Source organism: Lynx canadensis, chromosome B2 (assembly GCF_007474595.2).
Source record: "Lynx canadensis isolate LIC74 chromosome B2, mLynCan4.pri.v2, whole genome shotgun sequence".
NCBI lineage: Eukaryota > Metazoa > Chordata > Mammalia > Carnivora > Felidae > Lynx > Lynx canadensis.
In genome coordinates, this window is record NC_044307.1 from 134,614,910 (window position 1) to 134,633,176 (window position 18,267).

Below are 18,267 nucleotides of genomic sequence, written 5' to 3' on the forward strand. Positions count from 1 at the left end.
GGGCTCCAGTGTTGCAGTTGATGCTGGAATTTAAAGCAGGGAAGTGCAGAAGCCATAAAATGATGAGGCATCTGGGCGCCATACTATATCTGTAAAGCCCTGAGTCACAGGAAAGGAACTAGAATAAAATCACTGCCTTTGCAAAAATGCAAACATCTATTTGGCATTATAAGCTGGAAAGGAAAAGTAAATGTTAAAAATGAACCTTGAGAGGTGGTCATAACATTGCTTGCCAGGTTAGGGGATTTGGTGAATGTTTTTGTACAAAGAGGTCTTTCGCGTTTTTTTATTTAAAAAAATTTTTTTAAACGCTTATTTATTATTGAGAGAGCATGGGAGGGGCCGAGAGAGGGGGAAACACAGAATTCGAAGCAGGCTCCAGGCTCTGAGCTGTCAGCACAGAGCCCGACGCGGGGCTCGAACCCACAGACCGTGAGATCATGACCTTAGCCGAAGTCAGACGCCTGACTGAGCCACCCAGGCGCCCCTCGCTTTTTATAGAAGAGAATACAGTTAGGTTGACTATAAGGGAGATCAGATTATCCATGGATATTTGATACACAATTAGAATTATGTCCATGGCGGATTATTTGAACCAGCAACAACAGCTGAAGGAGAAACACCGCTGTGTGACATCCGGAATTTGGTTATCCCCAAGTACCTCCTGCAGCACTTCTCTATCCTGGCCCCTCATTCTGCCATCTCTCACCTTTTGGCCCCCGCCTGGGAGGCTCTGGTTTTACAATGGAAGCTCCCAGAATGTAAGGCCCAGAACTAAGCTTTAGTCCTTCGTTTACATATTTAGGATGTTTTACTAAGCCTGAACTCAGATAAGGTAGGATATGGTAATTGGTCCGGGACAAGCTATCAGATCAGAGCAGGCCTGATGAAAAGTGAAAGCCCAGCACTCACGGCGTGTCTGCTACTCCTGAACAAACCAAAGCTCAGAGAGTCTAAGTGCTTTATCTGTCCCCCTACAAGGAAGTGGCAGGACCAGGGCAACCTGTGTGATTCCAGGAACCATGGCGTTTTCCTTCCCAGATGTTTCTGCTTTCTCAAGTCAGTTAATATACATCTCAAGTATATTTCTTTCAAACAAGCCATGTTTATAGTATGCGTTGTGCTTTTCTGTTCATTTCTTCCACGGAATAGCTGTGACCTAGACTTCTTTGCGAAACACGTCATACAAAATCTTGGAACCCAGATCTGCAATTCAGCTTTTATTACCAATCGCTTAAAAAGTGAATCCGCTGTAAGAAAAATGAGTGTGCTTTGAGTCTGTCGTACAGATTTTTTGGGGTGGGGGAGGGAGTGGCCATTGAATAGCTTTTGCTGGAAATACAACAAAGAACTCGAAGCAAGTTTTGAAATACAAAACTACTGAAATATAAGCAGTTCCATAAAGTTTGAAACCAATTAAAGGACAATAAGGTTTTTGATTCTTTACAACATCAGCATTTTTTCCTATTGAAACTAAGGAGTGTGGTCAAAGACAGTCACTGAATCAACCTTTTCTTTCTGGACAAATGTGGTGTCTTCATACACTCTTGAGTAAAAGGGTCACGATTAGTTAAGTTGGGCAGTTAGCTGGGAAAGTTAGCAGCATTTTTGGCTAGGTCAAGGAAGCAATGAGTGAGTAATCCTCTTGGCCTGATTGTACTACTATAAACATAACCTTTTTTCCCCTTCGCAGAGATTTAAAACCAAGCAAAATAAGAGTCTGTTAGAAAAGCCTGCTGTCAGTGGTAGAGCTATACAGGATTCCAGATCTGGGTTTCCAAGACTACTCTGAGCCCGTGGATCCCCTAATACATATTTCCTCATCATCATTACTATATGCAGCTGAAATCAGGGGACTGGAAGGGCATGTTCTGTTGCTAAGAGGCAGGGAATCTTGGAGCACTTAACAAACACATGGGTGGTGTTTGGTTGTATTTTTTTAACCAGTTGGTTTTTGCACGTTAAGGGGATTTTGGACCTCTGGTATAGGCACAGTTCCAGTGGCCTCTGGAAAGGCAAAATGAGGGAAATTTCCTTAAAACATGAATCATGTATGTTTTTTTTTTTTTGTTCCTCATCATTTCTTGTTTCCTATTTTCATCCTGTGGACATACTTGTGATTCGGTGATTGTCCCGCAGATGGGAAATGTGTTGGGTTGGTGCACTGCCGGCTGACTTAAACATAACTGGATTATTCCTGCCCCGCCCTCTCCTCTCCACAGAGAACCTGCAGTTTTGGAGGATTTGACTTGACGAATCGTTCTCTACACATTGGCAGCAACAGTTCGGACCCAATGGTGCGTACACATCAAAGGAGAAGCAGAAAGGTTTGGATTCAAGCATGTGGTTGCCATAGTTTCAAATTTGAGAAATTCTCCTAGTTTGAGAAAGGATAGTGGGTAACATCGGTGATCCTGCATCATAGTTGGATAGAAGCCCCTTGGTACCCATCATGGAGATGCTTTGCTGTTCCGTGTGGAACGACGATGACCACCTCCATTCCTGTGATGCCTTTGCTTCCGGTTTTCTTTAAGTCCCAAATCCAGAGGAGTTTGGCTTCTAGTAGCACGTGTACACGGCCACTACGCACAGGTAGCGTGACAGGATGGAGCCCTGTGACCGGGGTCCAACAGGATGTGCCCAAATATCTAAGAAACCAGTCTTATCACAGGCCAAGTGCATGGCTGTCTATAAGCGTAGGTCTTCCTGATCTGGAGTGTCCTGGAATGAACCCAGTATCCTCGGGCCCAAACCAAACCAGACTCTTCAGAGCCAAGGTTCCAGCTGCCTGAGATCTGCTTCTGGATCACTCGGGACAGTCCACCACTGTGGTGCACAAGTTCCATTCCCTAAGGTTCCCTTTCTGAGGCTCCAAGGATGTAGGTGAATTTTACCTACAGTTTTGTTTTCTCTTTATGCATTTTGCCTGCAACTATGAAATTAAAATTCCGTGCTTTATATTTGTGTATCTATCATATGTCAGCTAAAATACCCATCTGTGATTTTTCAAGTGTTTGAGAATTTCCTAGAAGAATAACACTATTTTATTTGGATATCAAACTTTATTGATTCATAAACCAATAATTTTGTGTAGTTAAATCTAAAAAAAATGATAGAGGAAGTAGGATTTCTTTTCCTTTCTCAGGGGAAAGTCGTTTTCTAAGATGTAAAATAGAACGAGAGATGACCAAGTTTTGTTCAGGGAAGGAAATGTACATATTCTTAGCAGTTGACCACATGGAGCTCAAGAATGCGGTTAAGTCTGATCAGATATTGGACTTCTGATGACCGAGATTTGCCATGTTGTTCTTTCCACTCTTCCTGGGGTGATTCAGTAGTATTATGTTTCTCTTCTTCCCACTGCTGGGATTATGTGAACATTGGTTCATTTAAATTACTCTTTATCAATGAAATGCAGTCCCCTTGGGTATCTAAAATGATGAGGAAAAGTATAATAGGAGAAGAATATACTAAGGTTAAAAAAATAATAAGTGACCCACATCCCACTTTAAACAAATATATAAAAGGGCCTTAGCGAGTAGCTTTTAATTTTCAATCAAAAAGACAAATAACAGCACTGAGTTAACACAGGAAAAATTTCAGGATCCTGGGGGATGCCAGTATTTTTCTGAGAGGTAGAACATTAATGGTTTGCATAATAAAACCTGTTTCTGGGCATCCTTTTACTGTGATTAAAGGTATTTACAACACTTTGTTTTGCAGAGTAAAGAAGGAGATTTTGTGTACAAAGAAGTTATCAAATCACCCACGGCCTCCCGCATCTCTCTTGGAAAAAAGGTGAAATCCGTGAAAGAGACAATGAGGAAGAGAATGTCTAAAAAATACAGCAGCTCTGTCTCTGAGCAGGTATGGAACAAAGAGCAGGAGCAAAGAGCCAAGCCAAGGGCTATCAGATCTATGATCTGATATGGTAGCAAATAGGTTCATTGGTATTAACCAGGCTCCAGGACCATGCTTAGTTTGTGGACCCAGAAGCTCGACTGACATTTATTCAATAATTGACTCAGTAAACATCAGCACTTAGGGTGGGTGGTCCCTGCTTAGCGCTGGGAATACATGATGCAGGCTCTGCCTTAATGTACAGACAAGAAAAAGAAATCATGTGAAGAAGTGATTACTCCTTAGTGCAGAAAGCATCTTAACATTTGACACAGAGGAAGGATTTTATTTGATAGAATATCCCTTGCTACAAAATGGATCGCCAGAATCAAACCGCAAAAAGATACTCAAGTTTCCTTAGATAACAGACTTTTCAAAAAAGGTAGAGGAAGTAGGAGCTCTAAAAGCTCCTGGCAAGTAGACCTTCTGATAGCAGTTGTTTCTGGGGGTGTTTTCATTGATTGGACCTCTCTGTGGCCATTGAGAGAGCACAGAATAGACCCCCCCCCCCCGTTCTGTAATTTCATCAGTAGAAACATGACCAGTTTCTGTTCTCATCGTTTGGGTGGAGGAAATAAAGGCATCTGGAGAGTTCGGCCTTGAGGTGACTTTGACCATTTGACTTTCCTTTCCTCTGGCACCTTTACGGCATTCGAGACGTTTGTCAACTTGAAATCTTTGGGTGATGTTGCTTTACCTACCAAATAAAAACAGGGAAGGGACATTTTTGCTCAGCTGCTGCCCTCTGGTGGACAGAGGAAGCTAAAATCCAGACCTCCCCATTTGAGTCCCTGAACACCAGCTAGCCACTGGCCTGCACTGTGATTCAGACAAAGCCCACACAGTATCTTCAGCTTCTTACAGTGGTTGTCATGGGGGAAGATGGGGGCGTGTACGGATTTTGTTTCTGTTCCAACTGGGCACGTTTTTGATAGTCACAACTGGGTGGGGGTGGGGCAGGCTGGGTGCTATGCTACTGGCATCTGATAGAGGACAGAGGTGCTGGTAAACCTTTTATGACAGTTCCCCCCAGCAGTTACCCATCTAACATGCTGACAGTGCTCAGGTTGAGAAACTCTGGCTTGTTAAACCTACAGAAGTCCGGGCTGCGTCCCGTATGTCTTCTCCACGATCGTTTTCCCTTTTTGTCCCTGCGGGCATTGGGAGCAATGGCGATTCTAGATTTCTGCACAGCAGTGAGGCAAACTGCGCTCTCTCGTATGAAGCAGACGTCCTGCCAGTCACTGAAAGCAGCGCCATCAAGTTGAAGCACTTTAGTTTGCTTTTCCCTTGATTTGAAACCTCCACTAAAAGCTCTTACACACTTGCATTCTTAAGGGGTTTCTGCTTTATGGATCATGAGCATAGAACTTTAATGTCCTTTTCCGCCGTTTTCTAGAATTATACTACTATCTAGCAGGCTTCTAGTCTAATTCTCTGCTTTTTTGAAGCAGTCATTTCGCTTAAAAGGAATAAGTGATCATTATGATGCTTTTTGTAGAGAGAAAACTAATGTTGCAAGGTTTATTTTTAAACATTTTAGGAAATGTATCAACCATTATGGTAAAGATCTTTGCTTTGTCCCTGCTGTACACCCAGCACCTAAAAAACAGTACCTGTTCATAGGTAAACAATAGGTGATGAGTAAATTAATAAAAGTACTTGAGAACATACAGTATCAGAGATGTAGATCTCATATTGCTGTTTTTCAAAATGGGTGTTTACAAAAGCATTAAAAAAGATAATTGGAGGGGCACCTGGGTGATTCAGTTGGTCGGGTGTCCGACTCCTGATTTCGGCTCAGGTCATGATCTCATGGTTTGGGAGATCGAGCCTTGAGTCGGGCTCTGCATTTACAGTGCTTGACTGCTTGGGATTCTCTCTCTCTCCCTCTCTCTGCCCCGCCCCTGCTTTCATGCGTGTGCGCTCTCGCTCTTTCTCAAAACAAACTTAAATTTTTTTTAAAGATAATTGGAAAGATGACTTAGTTGATGTTTCAGAAAGAGGAATGAAAATATTTTCAGGAATTCATACTTCACAGGTTCAGTTACTCCTCAGTGATGGCACCTCTGTTTATATTTGTTTTTGGGGTTTGTTCACTTTCCTTGAATGTAAAGGGATGTTTGGGGGGCCCCTGGCTGGCTCAGTCGGTAGAGCACGCGACTCCTGATCTCAGGGATGTGAGTTCAAGCCCCCATGTTGGGACTAGAGCGTACTTTTAAAAAAATGGGTTTTGGGTCAGAGGCTGCCTTAAATGTTTGCAGGACCCGCAGAATCGCGTCAGAGCTCTTCTGATGATTCGGCACTATGCAAATAACAGGTTTCATTTAGATGGTTTTGTGCTCACGTGGCTATGTGATATGCCAGAAAGTGGTATGTTCTGGCAAGTAAACCAATCAGACTGCAAACTTTTTAAAGCATGATACTGCTTCTCCGTATAGCACCACTAATCAAATGAGCGTGCCATACTTAACATGTGCAAATGAGGGGCCACCAAGCTAATAATGCCTCATGGCCGCCCCAAAAGTAAAAAGTACTGCTGAACCACTACTGTCCTCATTCTGATCTGAAAGGGACTGCACAGCTTTTATGCTGCACGCATAAAGGATGTGAAAGAAGCTAAAAACCACAGACGACATATAGAAATTTTATTACAGACCAAAAAAAAATAAAAAAGTATTTTTGCTATGTATCTGTATCCAAAACTGGTTATTTCATGAACTAATTTTAATAATTTATGTAAACAGATAAAGAATCTGGTCTTTTATTTACTTATTTTTGCTTTAAGGTATAAACGTTTCCCTTCAGATTGAGTCAGTGTTTTCTGATAGTACTTCCAAATCACACATTACTGGTAGATTGTACTTGATCTGCATTTGAAGTTCATTTTTACTACCGACCTATAGACCTATCTATCTTTTAAGCCTTTAATAAAATGTTCTAAGAGGTAGATATATATATATATATATATATATATTTTTTTTTTTTGGAGATTTCAAGACCATCAATTTGAGCATGAAGAATGATTGTGTTACGTGAGCTGCAACTTTAAACTGAAGCAAGGCTATAGATTAAAAAGGAGGAGGATTTGGGGTACAGAATCAAATATGGGGATAAAAATGGATTTGACTGATTTAGTTGAGGGCTAAATTGCTTCAAATTATAAAAGGACACCCGTCCACTCTGATGAAACTTAATTTTGTTGAAACCTGTTATAGGACTCGGGCCTGGAGGGAATGCCCGGCTCCCCTCCGTCTTCACAGCCTGACGGTGAACACATGGACAAACCGAAGCTCAAAGCCGGAGGTTCTGTCGAGAGTCTGCGGAGTTCTCTGAGTGGCCAGAGCTCGATGAGTGCGTCCCGTTTGTAATTATAGATGGTTTCCGTTGGAGTCCACATCAGACTTTTACTGGGCGTCAGGGTCAGGCAATCGAAAGATGAAAAGAACAAGTTCCCACCCTTCGGGTGTTGTTAGAGACAGACCTGCGCAATGTCTGGACCTAGAGTCATATTTGTTTCGTAGCAGACGTACAGCAGTGGCACAAACGGGGTGATGAATTTTGATTGGAGAAAACAGGGAAGCAACTCGGAGGAAGGATCTGGAGAATGGAGGGGAAGAAGTCAAGGGGAAAGGCTCTTGAAATGACCAACATAAGACGTGGGGAAAGAGCGAATTATAAATGTCACGGATAATGCGTGCCATTCAACCACTCCAGGATTAATGGTGGTGTCGCCAAATGGCGTGGGGGAGGAGACCAATTTAAACCCACCATTTTCAGAACGCCTGGCCTTGTGCGAGTTCTTTGACTTCTCCGAGTTTCCTTGTCTGTCACAAGGGGTAAGGACAGTATGCCTGAGAGGTTATGAATGTGGAAGGCTTGTGGTGTCCTCCATTAGGGAGTCTGTCACCTGGATTCCTGGGTCATAAAGATAACTTGCTGGAGTCCCTTGTCTGTTTAGGTGGTTGATTAGGAATAACCATCAGAAAATTCAGATCCCCTGGACTCCTAACCCAGCCCTGCCGTGGTCCTGACACAACGGTTGTGGCCTGCGACTTCCCTGATCTGTCCCTTAATTTCCTGATCTGTGATGACCTTTAATGCCTTTAAGCTTTGCTACACAGGAAGTCTGTGTTTACCCTGGTTCTTCCTATCTTTCCTGTGCAGGTGGTCAGACCGTAAGTACCACGGATTCCTCAACCAGCAACAGGGAGAGTGTCAAGTCAGAAGACGGTGATGATGAGGAACCCCCCTACCGGGGCCCCTTCTGCGGGCGTGCCAGGGTGCACACCGACTTCACGCCGAGTCCCTATGACACGGACTCACTCAAGCTCAAGGTACGTCTCTGCCCGGCCTCAGACTGACGGTTTAAGAGGTGTTCTGTTGTCCTTGCTTTTGAGTGCTGGGCTACTGTGGTGCCAGTGTCTTGGCTGCTGTGATAAACTCAGTACAGAAAAACAAAACCGAAAACCAGGTAGCATTTGGGACGAAGGCGGGTCTTGTGTTAATGCTCTGTCATCACCGTCGCCTCCACCGGTCCTTACCTCTGACCTCAGCTTCCTTTTAGAGTTCCTGTTGTCCCCTCCCCGCCCCCCCCTCCGGTTTTGCTTTCTCCAGCTGAAGAAACCTTACTGCCTTCTCTGTATGACTAACCAGTGAGGTTTTTACAGGACAGATGGAGCTGCACAAAATGTATGAAGCACTTCTACAACAGGGCTTGCTGCTGGCATTTGATTGGTGGGAAATTCTTTCTCTAGGGAGTAGGAGCTCTGGATGGTGGCCAGGCATCCAGAGGGCCAGCCAGGTGCCCAGCCAGCCATGAGCACCAAGGGATACTTCAGCCACGTTTCACCTTGTGGTGAAGCGGGGGTGGAGGGTATGAGACCTCAGGCCTGCAAGGAATCTAGCAGAGGCAGGAGAGCTCAGGCTCTCTGCCAAGCTCCCACTCGTGTATAGTGACCTGTGGAACCCTGAGTCTGGCCCTTCGTTGTATTTTCTCATCTGTGTGGTTAACACATCTAATTGGTGCAGGGTTCATGCCTAGAGATGTACCTAATGGAAGGATCTTTGTTCCCTGGGCCACAGAAAGGAGACATCATCGACATAATCAGCAAGCCACCCATGGGCACCTGGATGGGTCTGTTGAACAACAAGGTCGGCACATTCAAGTTCATCTATGTAGATGTGCTAAATGAGGAAGAAGAGAAGCCCAAGCGCCCCACCAGGAGGAGGAGAAAAGGAAGACCACCCCAGCCCAAATCTGTGGAGGATCTCCTTGATCGGATCAACCTGAAAGTCAGTTTCTTCTTGTTCTGGTCACATTTGGCTCCCTGCTGCCTTCTCCTTTTCCTAAATTAAGCAAGGGCACATTCAGGGAAGGAGAAAGAGTCATCTGTGTGATCCAACAAGGGCAGCCCGTTACTATGATGAGTAGCCATTATTCTACAGAAATAGGTACCAGTTTTCTAATGCTGCTGTTGACCTCTGCGATGGGTGACCGCCTAAGTCCCGGGTCAGAACTTGCTATTAGCCCCAAGAACAGCTTCCAGAGAGCCGTGAGCTCCAAGCTACTACCAGGAAGGGCTGTAAACACAAACCCCTGGTGCCCTGCTCCCTCAGCTCCTCAGACTGAGGATTTACACCCACGGCCTGTTTCCCACTGTCCCTCTCAGGATCTAGTGAACCGGGGCCGCAGCAGTAGATTCGGTCTCCTCCCTGCACAACCCTCTTGCTCCTGAGGAAGTCATAGCGCTTTCTGAGTTGGATTTCAGCAGCCCTATAAACGAAAGAAGTCTCCTGGGCTGTGCACGCTGCAGCGTTAGAGGCCCTAAAGCAGGGGCACAGTGAAAACGCAAGCCAGTGGGGCCCATGTCAGCCTGCAAGGTACCTGTCCTTGACCCCTGATTAATGAAATGCCTTGCGCGCCTGCTCAGCTGTAGGGCTGGGAGGTACACAGCAGATTATAAGCGATACTTACTAATCTTCCAGCTACGTGAAACGGACTGTGGAAAGAGTTTAGGGGTTCGAGGCTGCTTGAGGGTCCAGAATCACAGGGCCTGCTGACTCCCTTGGCTTCTTTCCCTCACAGGAACACATGCCCACTTTCCTGTTCAATGGGTATGAAGACCTGGACACCTTTAAGCTCCTGGAGGAGGAAGATTTGGATGAGTTAAATATCAGGGACCCGGAACACAGGGCTGTTCTCTTGACGGCGGTGGAGCTGTTACAGGAATATGACAGTAAGTCCCTCCCAGCACACAAGTGTCCCTCGTTAGATAGGTCACATGCTCAGGTCCCTAGAGTCATTCAGTTGGTCCTACTTGATCCAAAGCCAGGGCCAGTTTTGTATTATGTCAAACAGCAGCGCAAAGGCACAAATTTCCAATGTAGCCCTTCTGGTTTATGTGGGAGCAAAGAAAACCTTACTGCTGGCCCCTTTCCTGGCATGTTTCTGGGTAACATTTGAGGAAAAGGCTGCTGTAAGAGAGGATTGAATTGCAGTGTCTTCTTTTTTTTAATATAAAAATCTTTTTTTAAAATATATGTTTTTAAAGTTTATTTAATTTTTTTTAATTATTTTTGAGAGAACGAGAGAGAGAGGGTGGGCCGGGGAGGGGCAGAGACAGAGAGAGAGACAGAAGCCGAAGCAGGCTCCAGGCTCTGAGCTGTCAGCACAGAGCCCCACGTGGGGCTCGAACCCATGAACCGTGAGATCACGACCTGAGCCGAAGTCAGATGCTTAACCAACTGAGCCTCCCAGGCGCCCCATATTTATTTGTTTTTAAAAGTTTATTTATATTGAGAGAAAAGAGAGCACGAGTAGGGGAGGGGGCAGAGAGAGAGGGAGAGAGAATCGCAAGCAGGTTCCGCACTATGCATCTCACGAACTGCGAGATCGTGACCTGAGCCGAAATCAAGAGTCGGACGCTTAACCGACTGAATCACCCAGGCGCCCTGAAGTTTGTTTATTTATTACTTTGAGAGAAAGAGAGTGCATGTGCAAGCAGGGGAGAGACAGAGAGAGGGGGAAAGAGGGAGTTTCCCAAGCAGGCTCTGTACTGTCAGCGCAGAGCCCAATGCAGGGCTTGAACCCATGAACTGTGAGATCATGACCTGAGCTGAAGTCAGATGCTTAACTGACTGAGCCACCCCGGCGCCCCTGAATTGCGGTCTTCTTAACCCCATAGATGCCAACTTAGGCACTATGGGATGTGCAGCCTCAGCATGCCGTCGGGATACACAAAGGTAACAGACATACTGGGAGTATCTTGCCCAGCCAAGGGTTAATTACTTCTCAAAGCACACCGGAATTGTTCTCTTATTGAATAGGATGGTTAATGAATATATGACATTCATTGGCTTCCACTGAAGCAGGAAGTATCTGAAATGAATATGTAAGAGATTCCATATTGCAAATTCTCAGCTGAGGTGATAGCTCATTTTTATAGTCCATGGACAGCATTCAGCAAGCTCCCGGCTTTTATGTAGTCTATTTGAATATACTGTATCCTTTGCTCCATTAACCTAGTCTTATCTTGCTCTTTATTCTTCAATCTGACATCAAAAATATTCCTGAAATTATGCATCACGAGGGGAGTATCTTTCCTAGTTATTGAATTCAAGTGCATTTTCTTTCACGTGCTCTGCTTCGCTAGCTAATAGCATTTCTATAGCTAAAAGACAAACCCAAACCATGGTTAATGGGGGGAAAGAAATACATTACTGAATGCATCAGGCCCAAGAGACATGGGAGCAAGTGAGTCAGTACCGTTGAATTCACTTCTGCTTAATCGGTCCTCCCTCTAAATTAACTGAGAATATAGAGGACCACATACCATCAAATAGATGGCTGAATCCTAGATAAACATACTGCCTTCGGGGATAGATCTGAAGAGAGTTGTGTTTCATAGTTAATCCCACTTCATAACTACGTCTCTCTGGTATAGGAGGTGTCTCCTGGGGGTCTGTGGCCAGGTTGGGCACAAGGAGCCTCCTGGCCCCGTGCCTGGTGTGGCCAGCCAGCTATACTGATATCAATTAATGTCAAATCATCTAGTCTCCTGGACCACAGCTGCTCTATAAAATAGCTCATTTGCTCTTCCTCAGCCACTGAGAACAGCTGGCTTGTCAACCCTGTCCATTACGTTTCCTGGAGCATTCAGAACATTTCCTCCTTCAGGAGGACCGAAGCTAAACACGGAGGGTAAGACAGGCCGGATGTGCTCTTAGTCTCTGTCCTGCCACACTGGCTCAGATTCACCGTCCTGAGGCTTGCACCAGGGATATTTTGTAGGAGGGAACCTATGATGAGGCATACTCAGAAAGTCTAAGGAGGGCTCTTTGCTTCTTGAAATCTGTGCTGCGCCCCTGCTCAGACTATCCCCAGTGCAAAAAGTAGCTCATCCTCTTACTGGTTCTAAAACAAAGGCTTCATGGGCTCGGGGTGCTGATTAGTGCCAAGGGTCTGGGTCTGGGTCTAGACTTATCCTAGGATTGTAAGATTTTCATTCAGTGCAGTTAAATTTTAAGTAGTATTCTAAGTAACTGGTGACCAAGAGGGACACCATAGATTCTGTCAAACTGCATTTCTGTGCCCGAGACAGATCCAGAGATCTGTTCAGATCTTGCACCTTTTCTAGCTCAGCCACCCACAAGAGCAGGAAGCACATCACCAGAACAGCTTGGCAGGCAGACCGACCGGCCCTCCTCAGTGCACGTCTGTGCGTGGGGAATGCAGGCCTCTGTACAGGGTTCCATTTGGAAAAGACTCTAATGGTCTGATAGCATTTCCCTACACTGATACCAAAACCACTGTCGTAGGCTTGCCAAAGGAAAGCTCTTGGTTAATAATTTTAATAAAAATTATAATCGGCGGGCACCTGGGTGGCTCAGTCGGTTGGGCGTCCGACTTCAGCTCAGGTCATGAGCTCGCGGTTCGTGGGTTTGAGCCCCGCGTCGGGCTCTGTGCTGACAGCTCAGAGCCTGGAGCCTGCTCCGGATTCTGTGTCTCCCTCTCTCTCTGCCCCTCCCACTCTGTCTCGGTCTCAAAAATAAACGTTAAAAAAAATTAAAAAATTGTAATTAGCAATTTCTAATATGCAGAGTAGTACAGAGAAAAAAAATCCACATACCCAAAATCCAACTAAAGTTAACATTTTGGCCTAGTTGCTTCAATTCTTTTTTAAAGAAATACAAGCTCACTGAAAGGCGTGTTCTCCAAGAATGCCACTCCCTTCCCTCTTCCTCCCCAAGGCAATTGCTCTCCAGAAAATGGCGTGGGTGCTTGTGCACCAGCACCTTTTGATGTTTGGGTATCTCAGTGTCTTAGCACATTGTTCCTCCCTGTGTGTGTGTTGAGGTGGGAGTAGGGGGAGGGCTTCAGGACCAAGTTCAGGTCAGGCCCAAACAGGGTTTCAGCCCCCAAAACCCAGTCCCCTATGCTTATTTGACTGTGAGAATGTTCATGGTCCTAGCTCCCCTTTCTTGTCCTCTACTGTCGCATTCATGCTAGTAAGTGTGGAGAGGGGATATGGCCTTGAATCTGCAGTACATCTAGGAGGTACGTACCCACCTCTTGGAAGAAGGGCAAGTTACTTGGCAAATACTGGCCTTTAGTTTTAGTTTTAGGGAATTTTGCTAAGCTTAATAGTTGGGTTCCTGCTAAGTAGCTGCTGACTGGACCTTTAATAAAAAAAAATGGACCACAGCCCCTTGACATATGCCCCATGACCGTATCAGCTGATCTGGTTTTGTGAGGCAATGTGAGGGATCCCTTCACTCCCCGTGCATTCAGGTACCTGACGGTGTCCGGTGAAGGCCGGCATCCCTGAAGATGCAGACGCAGTCTGCATTTTCATTTTTTTTTTTTTTCAACGTTTATTTTTTGGGACAGAGAGAGACAAAGCATGAACGGGGGAGGGGCAGAGAGAGAGGGAGACACAGAATCGGAAACAGGCTCCAGGCTCTGAGCCATCAGCCCAGAGCCTGACGCGGGGCTCGAACTCACGGACCGTGAGATCGTGACCTGGCTGAAGTCAGACGCTTAACCGACTGCGCCACCCAGGCGCCCCGCAGTCTGCATTTTCATGCAGGGGCAGGGACAGGTGTTCTCTTTTATGCCCCTTGGTCAGCACTTCAGAGTCTGTTTTGGCTGGAGTGATACACTGAACTGCCTTGCCAAGGACAGACTACACTGATTCCTCTTCCTGGGTTGTAACTTAATAGCTCAAAGCCTTCATTTTATACATATCATTTTCCTAAATAACATGCTAGACTAGGACAAAAGCTGCTTCAAATCCACAGACTCTTCCACATAATGAGGACATCACTCCAGAATGTTCTTTTTGTGTGGGGGAAGGTAAACATTCGGCTGTTGTGTTTCCAGTTAATTTTTCATTAGTTTAAAAAATAGCACTTAAAAATTTTTTGATTTTTTTTTTTATTTAATTTTATGTTTTTGCTTTACATCCAAGTTAGCATATAGTGCACCAATGATTTCAGGAGTAGATTCCTTAATGCCCTTTACCCATTTAGCCCATCCCCCCCTCCCATAACCCTCCAGTAACCCTCTGTTCTCCGTATTTAAGAGTCTCTTATGTTTTGTCCCCCTCCGTTTTTATATTATTTTTGCTTCCCTTTCCTTGTGTTCATCTGTTCTGTCTTAAAGTCCTCATGTGAGTGAAGTCATATGACATTTGTCTTTCTCTAATTTCACTTAGCATAATACCCTCTAGTTCCATCCACGTAGTTGCAGATAGCAAGATTTCATTCTTTTTGATTGCCGAGTAATACTCCGTTTTTATATATACATGTATGTATGTGTGTATATACATATATACATATATACACCACATATGTATACACACCACATCCTCTTTATCCATTCATCCATCGATGGACATTTGGGCTCTTTCCATACTTTGGCTATTGTTGATCGTGCTGCTATAAACATTGGGGTGCATGTGTCCCTTCAAAACAGCACACCTGTATCCCGTGGATAAATGCCTAGTAGTGCAATTGCTGGGTCGTAGGGTAGTTCTATTCTTAGTTTTTTGAGGAACCTCCATCCTGTTTTCCAGAGTGGCTGCCCCAGTTTGCCTTCCCACCAGCAGTGCAAAAGAGTTCCCCTTTCTCCACATTAATCACCAACATCTCTTCTTGCCTGAGTTGTTAATGTGAGCCATTCTGACAGGTGTCAGGTTGTATCTCATTGTGGTTTTGATTTGTATTTCCCTGATGATGAGTGATGTGGAGCATCTTTTCAAGCATCTGTTAGCCATCTGGATGTCTTTTTTTGAAGAAGTGTCTATTCATGTCTTTTGCTCATTTCTTCACTGGATTGTTTGGTTTTTGGGTGTTGAGTTTGAAAAGTTCTTTATAGATTTTGTATATTAACCCTTTATCTGATATGTCGTTTGCAAATATCTTCTCCCATTCTGTCGGTTGCCTTTTAGTTTTGCCGATTGTTTCCTTCATGGTACAGAAGCTTTTTATTTTCATGAGGTCCCAGTAGTTCATTTTTGCTTTTGTTTCCCTTGCCTCCGGAGACGTGTTGAGTAAGAAGTTGCTGCGGCCAAGGTCAAACAGGTTTTTGCCTGCTTTCTCCTCGAGGATTTTGATGGCTTCCTGTCTTACATTTAGGTCTTTCATCCATTTTGAGTTTATTTTTTGCATGTCGCTGTCCAGTTTACCCAGCACCACTTGTAGAAGAGACTGTCTTTATTCCATTGGCTATTCTTTCCTGCTTTGTCAAAGATTAGTTGGCCATACGTCTGTGGGCCCATTTTTGGGTTCTCTATTCTGTTCCATTGATCTGAGTGTCTGTTTTTGTGCCAGTACCATACCGTCTTGATGATTACAGCTTTGTAATACAGCTTGAAGTCTGGGATTGTGATGCCTCCTGCTTTGGTTTTCTTTTTCAGGATTGCTTTGGCTATTTGGGGCTTTTCTGGTTCCATACAAACTTTAGAATGTCTGTGAAGAATGCTGGTGTTATTTTGATAGAGATTGCATTGAATATGTAGATTGCTTTGCATAGTACTGACATTTTGACAATATTTGTTTTTCCTATCCAGGAGCATGGGAAATTTTTCCATTTTTTGTGTCTTCTTCAATTTCTTTCATAAGCTTTCTGTAGTTTTCAGTTTATAGAATTTTCACCTCTTTGCTTAGATTTATTCCTAGGTATTTTATTTTTAATGTTTGTTTTTGAGAGAGAGAGAACATGAGAGGGGGAGGGTCAGAGAGAGAGGAAGACAGAATCTGAAGCAGGCTCTGAGCTGTCAGCACAGAGCCCAACCTGGGGCTCGAACCCACAAACTGTGACATCATGACCTGAGCCAAAGTCGGATGCTAAGCCCCCCAGGCACTCCCCAAAAATAGCACCTCTTAATCTGGGGTTTTACCTTACCAGCTTACTCTGCCAGGATTAGTGTCATAACACGCTTTCCATGTGAAAAATGCAAACAGGAAGTGGTGAGAACAGCTGTACGTTGTGGAATGCAGTCATCTGCCTTCCTGTGATTTATTTCTTAATGACCTGAGAAAAGCCATCGGATTTCCGTTTTGTTTTTATGTGGTAGGGGAGGGGCCATGAAGAGAAAGGAAAAGAAATCAAGACCATTTATCATGAACTTACTTGTTTTAGGTAGAAAAAGTTGTTCTTGGTTTCTGTTTTATGGGACCAAGTACCCCCTCTTCACAATATTACAAAGGTGTTCGTCGTGTAACCTCACTCCCATGTAAGGCCTTCTGTGCCCCCTTTTATAGAATGCGCATGTGACATGGCTGGTGACAAGGGCCCTCCTTATTTCCCCTGTGATTGGCTTTTAGACATTCCCTTGACAGAAACATCAGGTACTTCTCTAGAAGGCTTCTTTAAAATGGGGACATTCAGTTTCCACTCGCCCAGCTGCAGAGTGCCCATTACTCAGCGTCCTGGTTAGAGGATTTCCAAGCTTTCCCCCGTCTTACCTTTGTGTACAGGGAACAGAAACACTGACTCAAAACAAAAGAAGGCAGAAAGGAAAGCAAACCCTCTAACACATTCCAAACAAACAAAAGGATTTAACCTGTGCCCCCCATGAGGTTAGGGGTTAATGTCCCCAGTTGCCAGTCTTACTCCTGTTGAGAGAATCCGAGAACGAGAGCTTGTCACCAAGACCTAAGAATGCTCCTAAAGTCAGTATTTCATTTACCACTTAATTTGGAAGACACGTCTTAGGCCAGACGCTTGTCAGAGAAATCTCTAATAACCTGCTTGTGAAAGGGGCATACGCACCCTAAGCTTCCCCTCCGGGGTCCCCTCGCTCAGAAAGGACACTGATTGTCCTTCCCTCACAGCAGACATAAAGCTTTGAATTTCTCCCTTCCTGACAGGCCAGAGTCGTCCTCTGGGTAACTTAACAGAAATTGACGAACTGCAACTAGAGGTTCTCCCTCTGAATTTATTTTGATGTTACCTTTACAGAAAATTGTTCTGATCTCGTCCGTTCATTTTATTTCATTCACTTTAAAATAATTAGCGCTCTTCCAAAAGTCCGAGGCTTCAAAACGTGCACTGATAACAGGATAAAAATCGGGATTTGGTTGACTTTGATTTTCACTCCCCTCTGATTCCATGCTGTGTGTTTACCTTCCGTAGGTAACAGCGACCAGTCGGGATCCCAGGAGAAGCTGCTTGTCGACAGCCAGGGCCTGAGTGGATGCTCTCCACGAGACTCCGGGTGCTACGAGAGCAGCGAGAACCTGGAAAATGGTAATGTCCACACGGATAACTATGAGTGCACCTTAATATCTTTAAAAAAAATTTTTTTAATGTTTTTAGATTTTTGAGGTAGAGACAGAGCATGAGCAGGGGAGGGGCAGAGAGAGAGGGAGGCACAGAATCTGAAGCAGGCTCTGAGCGTCAGCGCAGAGCTCGACGCAGGGCTCGAATTCACACACTGTGAGATCATGACCTGAGCTGAAGTCAGATGCCCACCGACTGAGCCACCCAGGTGCCCCTAGTGCACCTTAATATGCCAGCCCTTTGGATCATTTCTGGACAGCTATGCTTCGGCCTAGGACTACCTTTCCTCTGCAGCCTGAGCCATACTTTGGGGGATACTGGCACTTAATTAAGATTCTTAAAAAGACTGAACCTCTCCCTTGAGACCAGGCAACTGATGTTCTCGAGAAAGGAGTATAGTGGTCTCCTTCTTCCATCCCACTTAGCACATAAGTGGAAAGTTGAAGACACGTGTGTGTCAGAGAAAGGATCTTCAACTTCCCATGGCCCTGAAGCTCTTAGCGCCTCAGCCCCGGTGTGGATCGGGAAAGAGCCATGCGGTTTGGGGTGAGGAGTTCTGGGGGTTACAGCATTTTTTA

At 44.8% G+C, this 18,267-nt stretch overlaps 1 protein-coding gene across 4 annotated transcripts in view; it reads left to right on the forward strand.

Annotated features, from left to right (window-relative positions):
- SASH1 (SAM and SH3 domain containing 1) overlaps positions 1-18,267 on the forward strand; it is a 195,437-nt gene that overhangs the window by 157,447 nt on the left and 19,723 nt on the right. For all 4 annotated transcript variants that reach the window (XM_030316548.1, XM_030316551.1, XM_030316549.1 and 1 more), the window contains 7 exons: positions 2,223-2,297; positions 3,724-3,867; positions 7,119-7,254; positions 8,068-8,237; positions 8,986-9,195; positions 9,989-10,139; positions 17,543-17,656. In XM_030316548.1, coding sequence (XP_030172408.1) covers positions 2,223-2,297; positions 3,724-3,867; positions 7,119-7,254; positions 8,068-8,237; positions 8,986-9,195; positions 9,989-10,139; positions 17,543-17,656 — 1,000 coding nt within the window. The remainder of the gene's footprint in view (positions 1-2,222; positions 2,298-3,723; positions 3,868-7,118; positions 7,255-8,067; positions 8,238-8,985; positions 9,196-9,988; positions 10,140-17,542; positions 17,657-18,267) is intronic.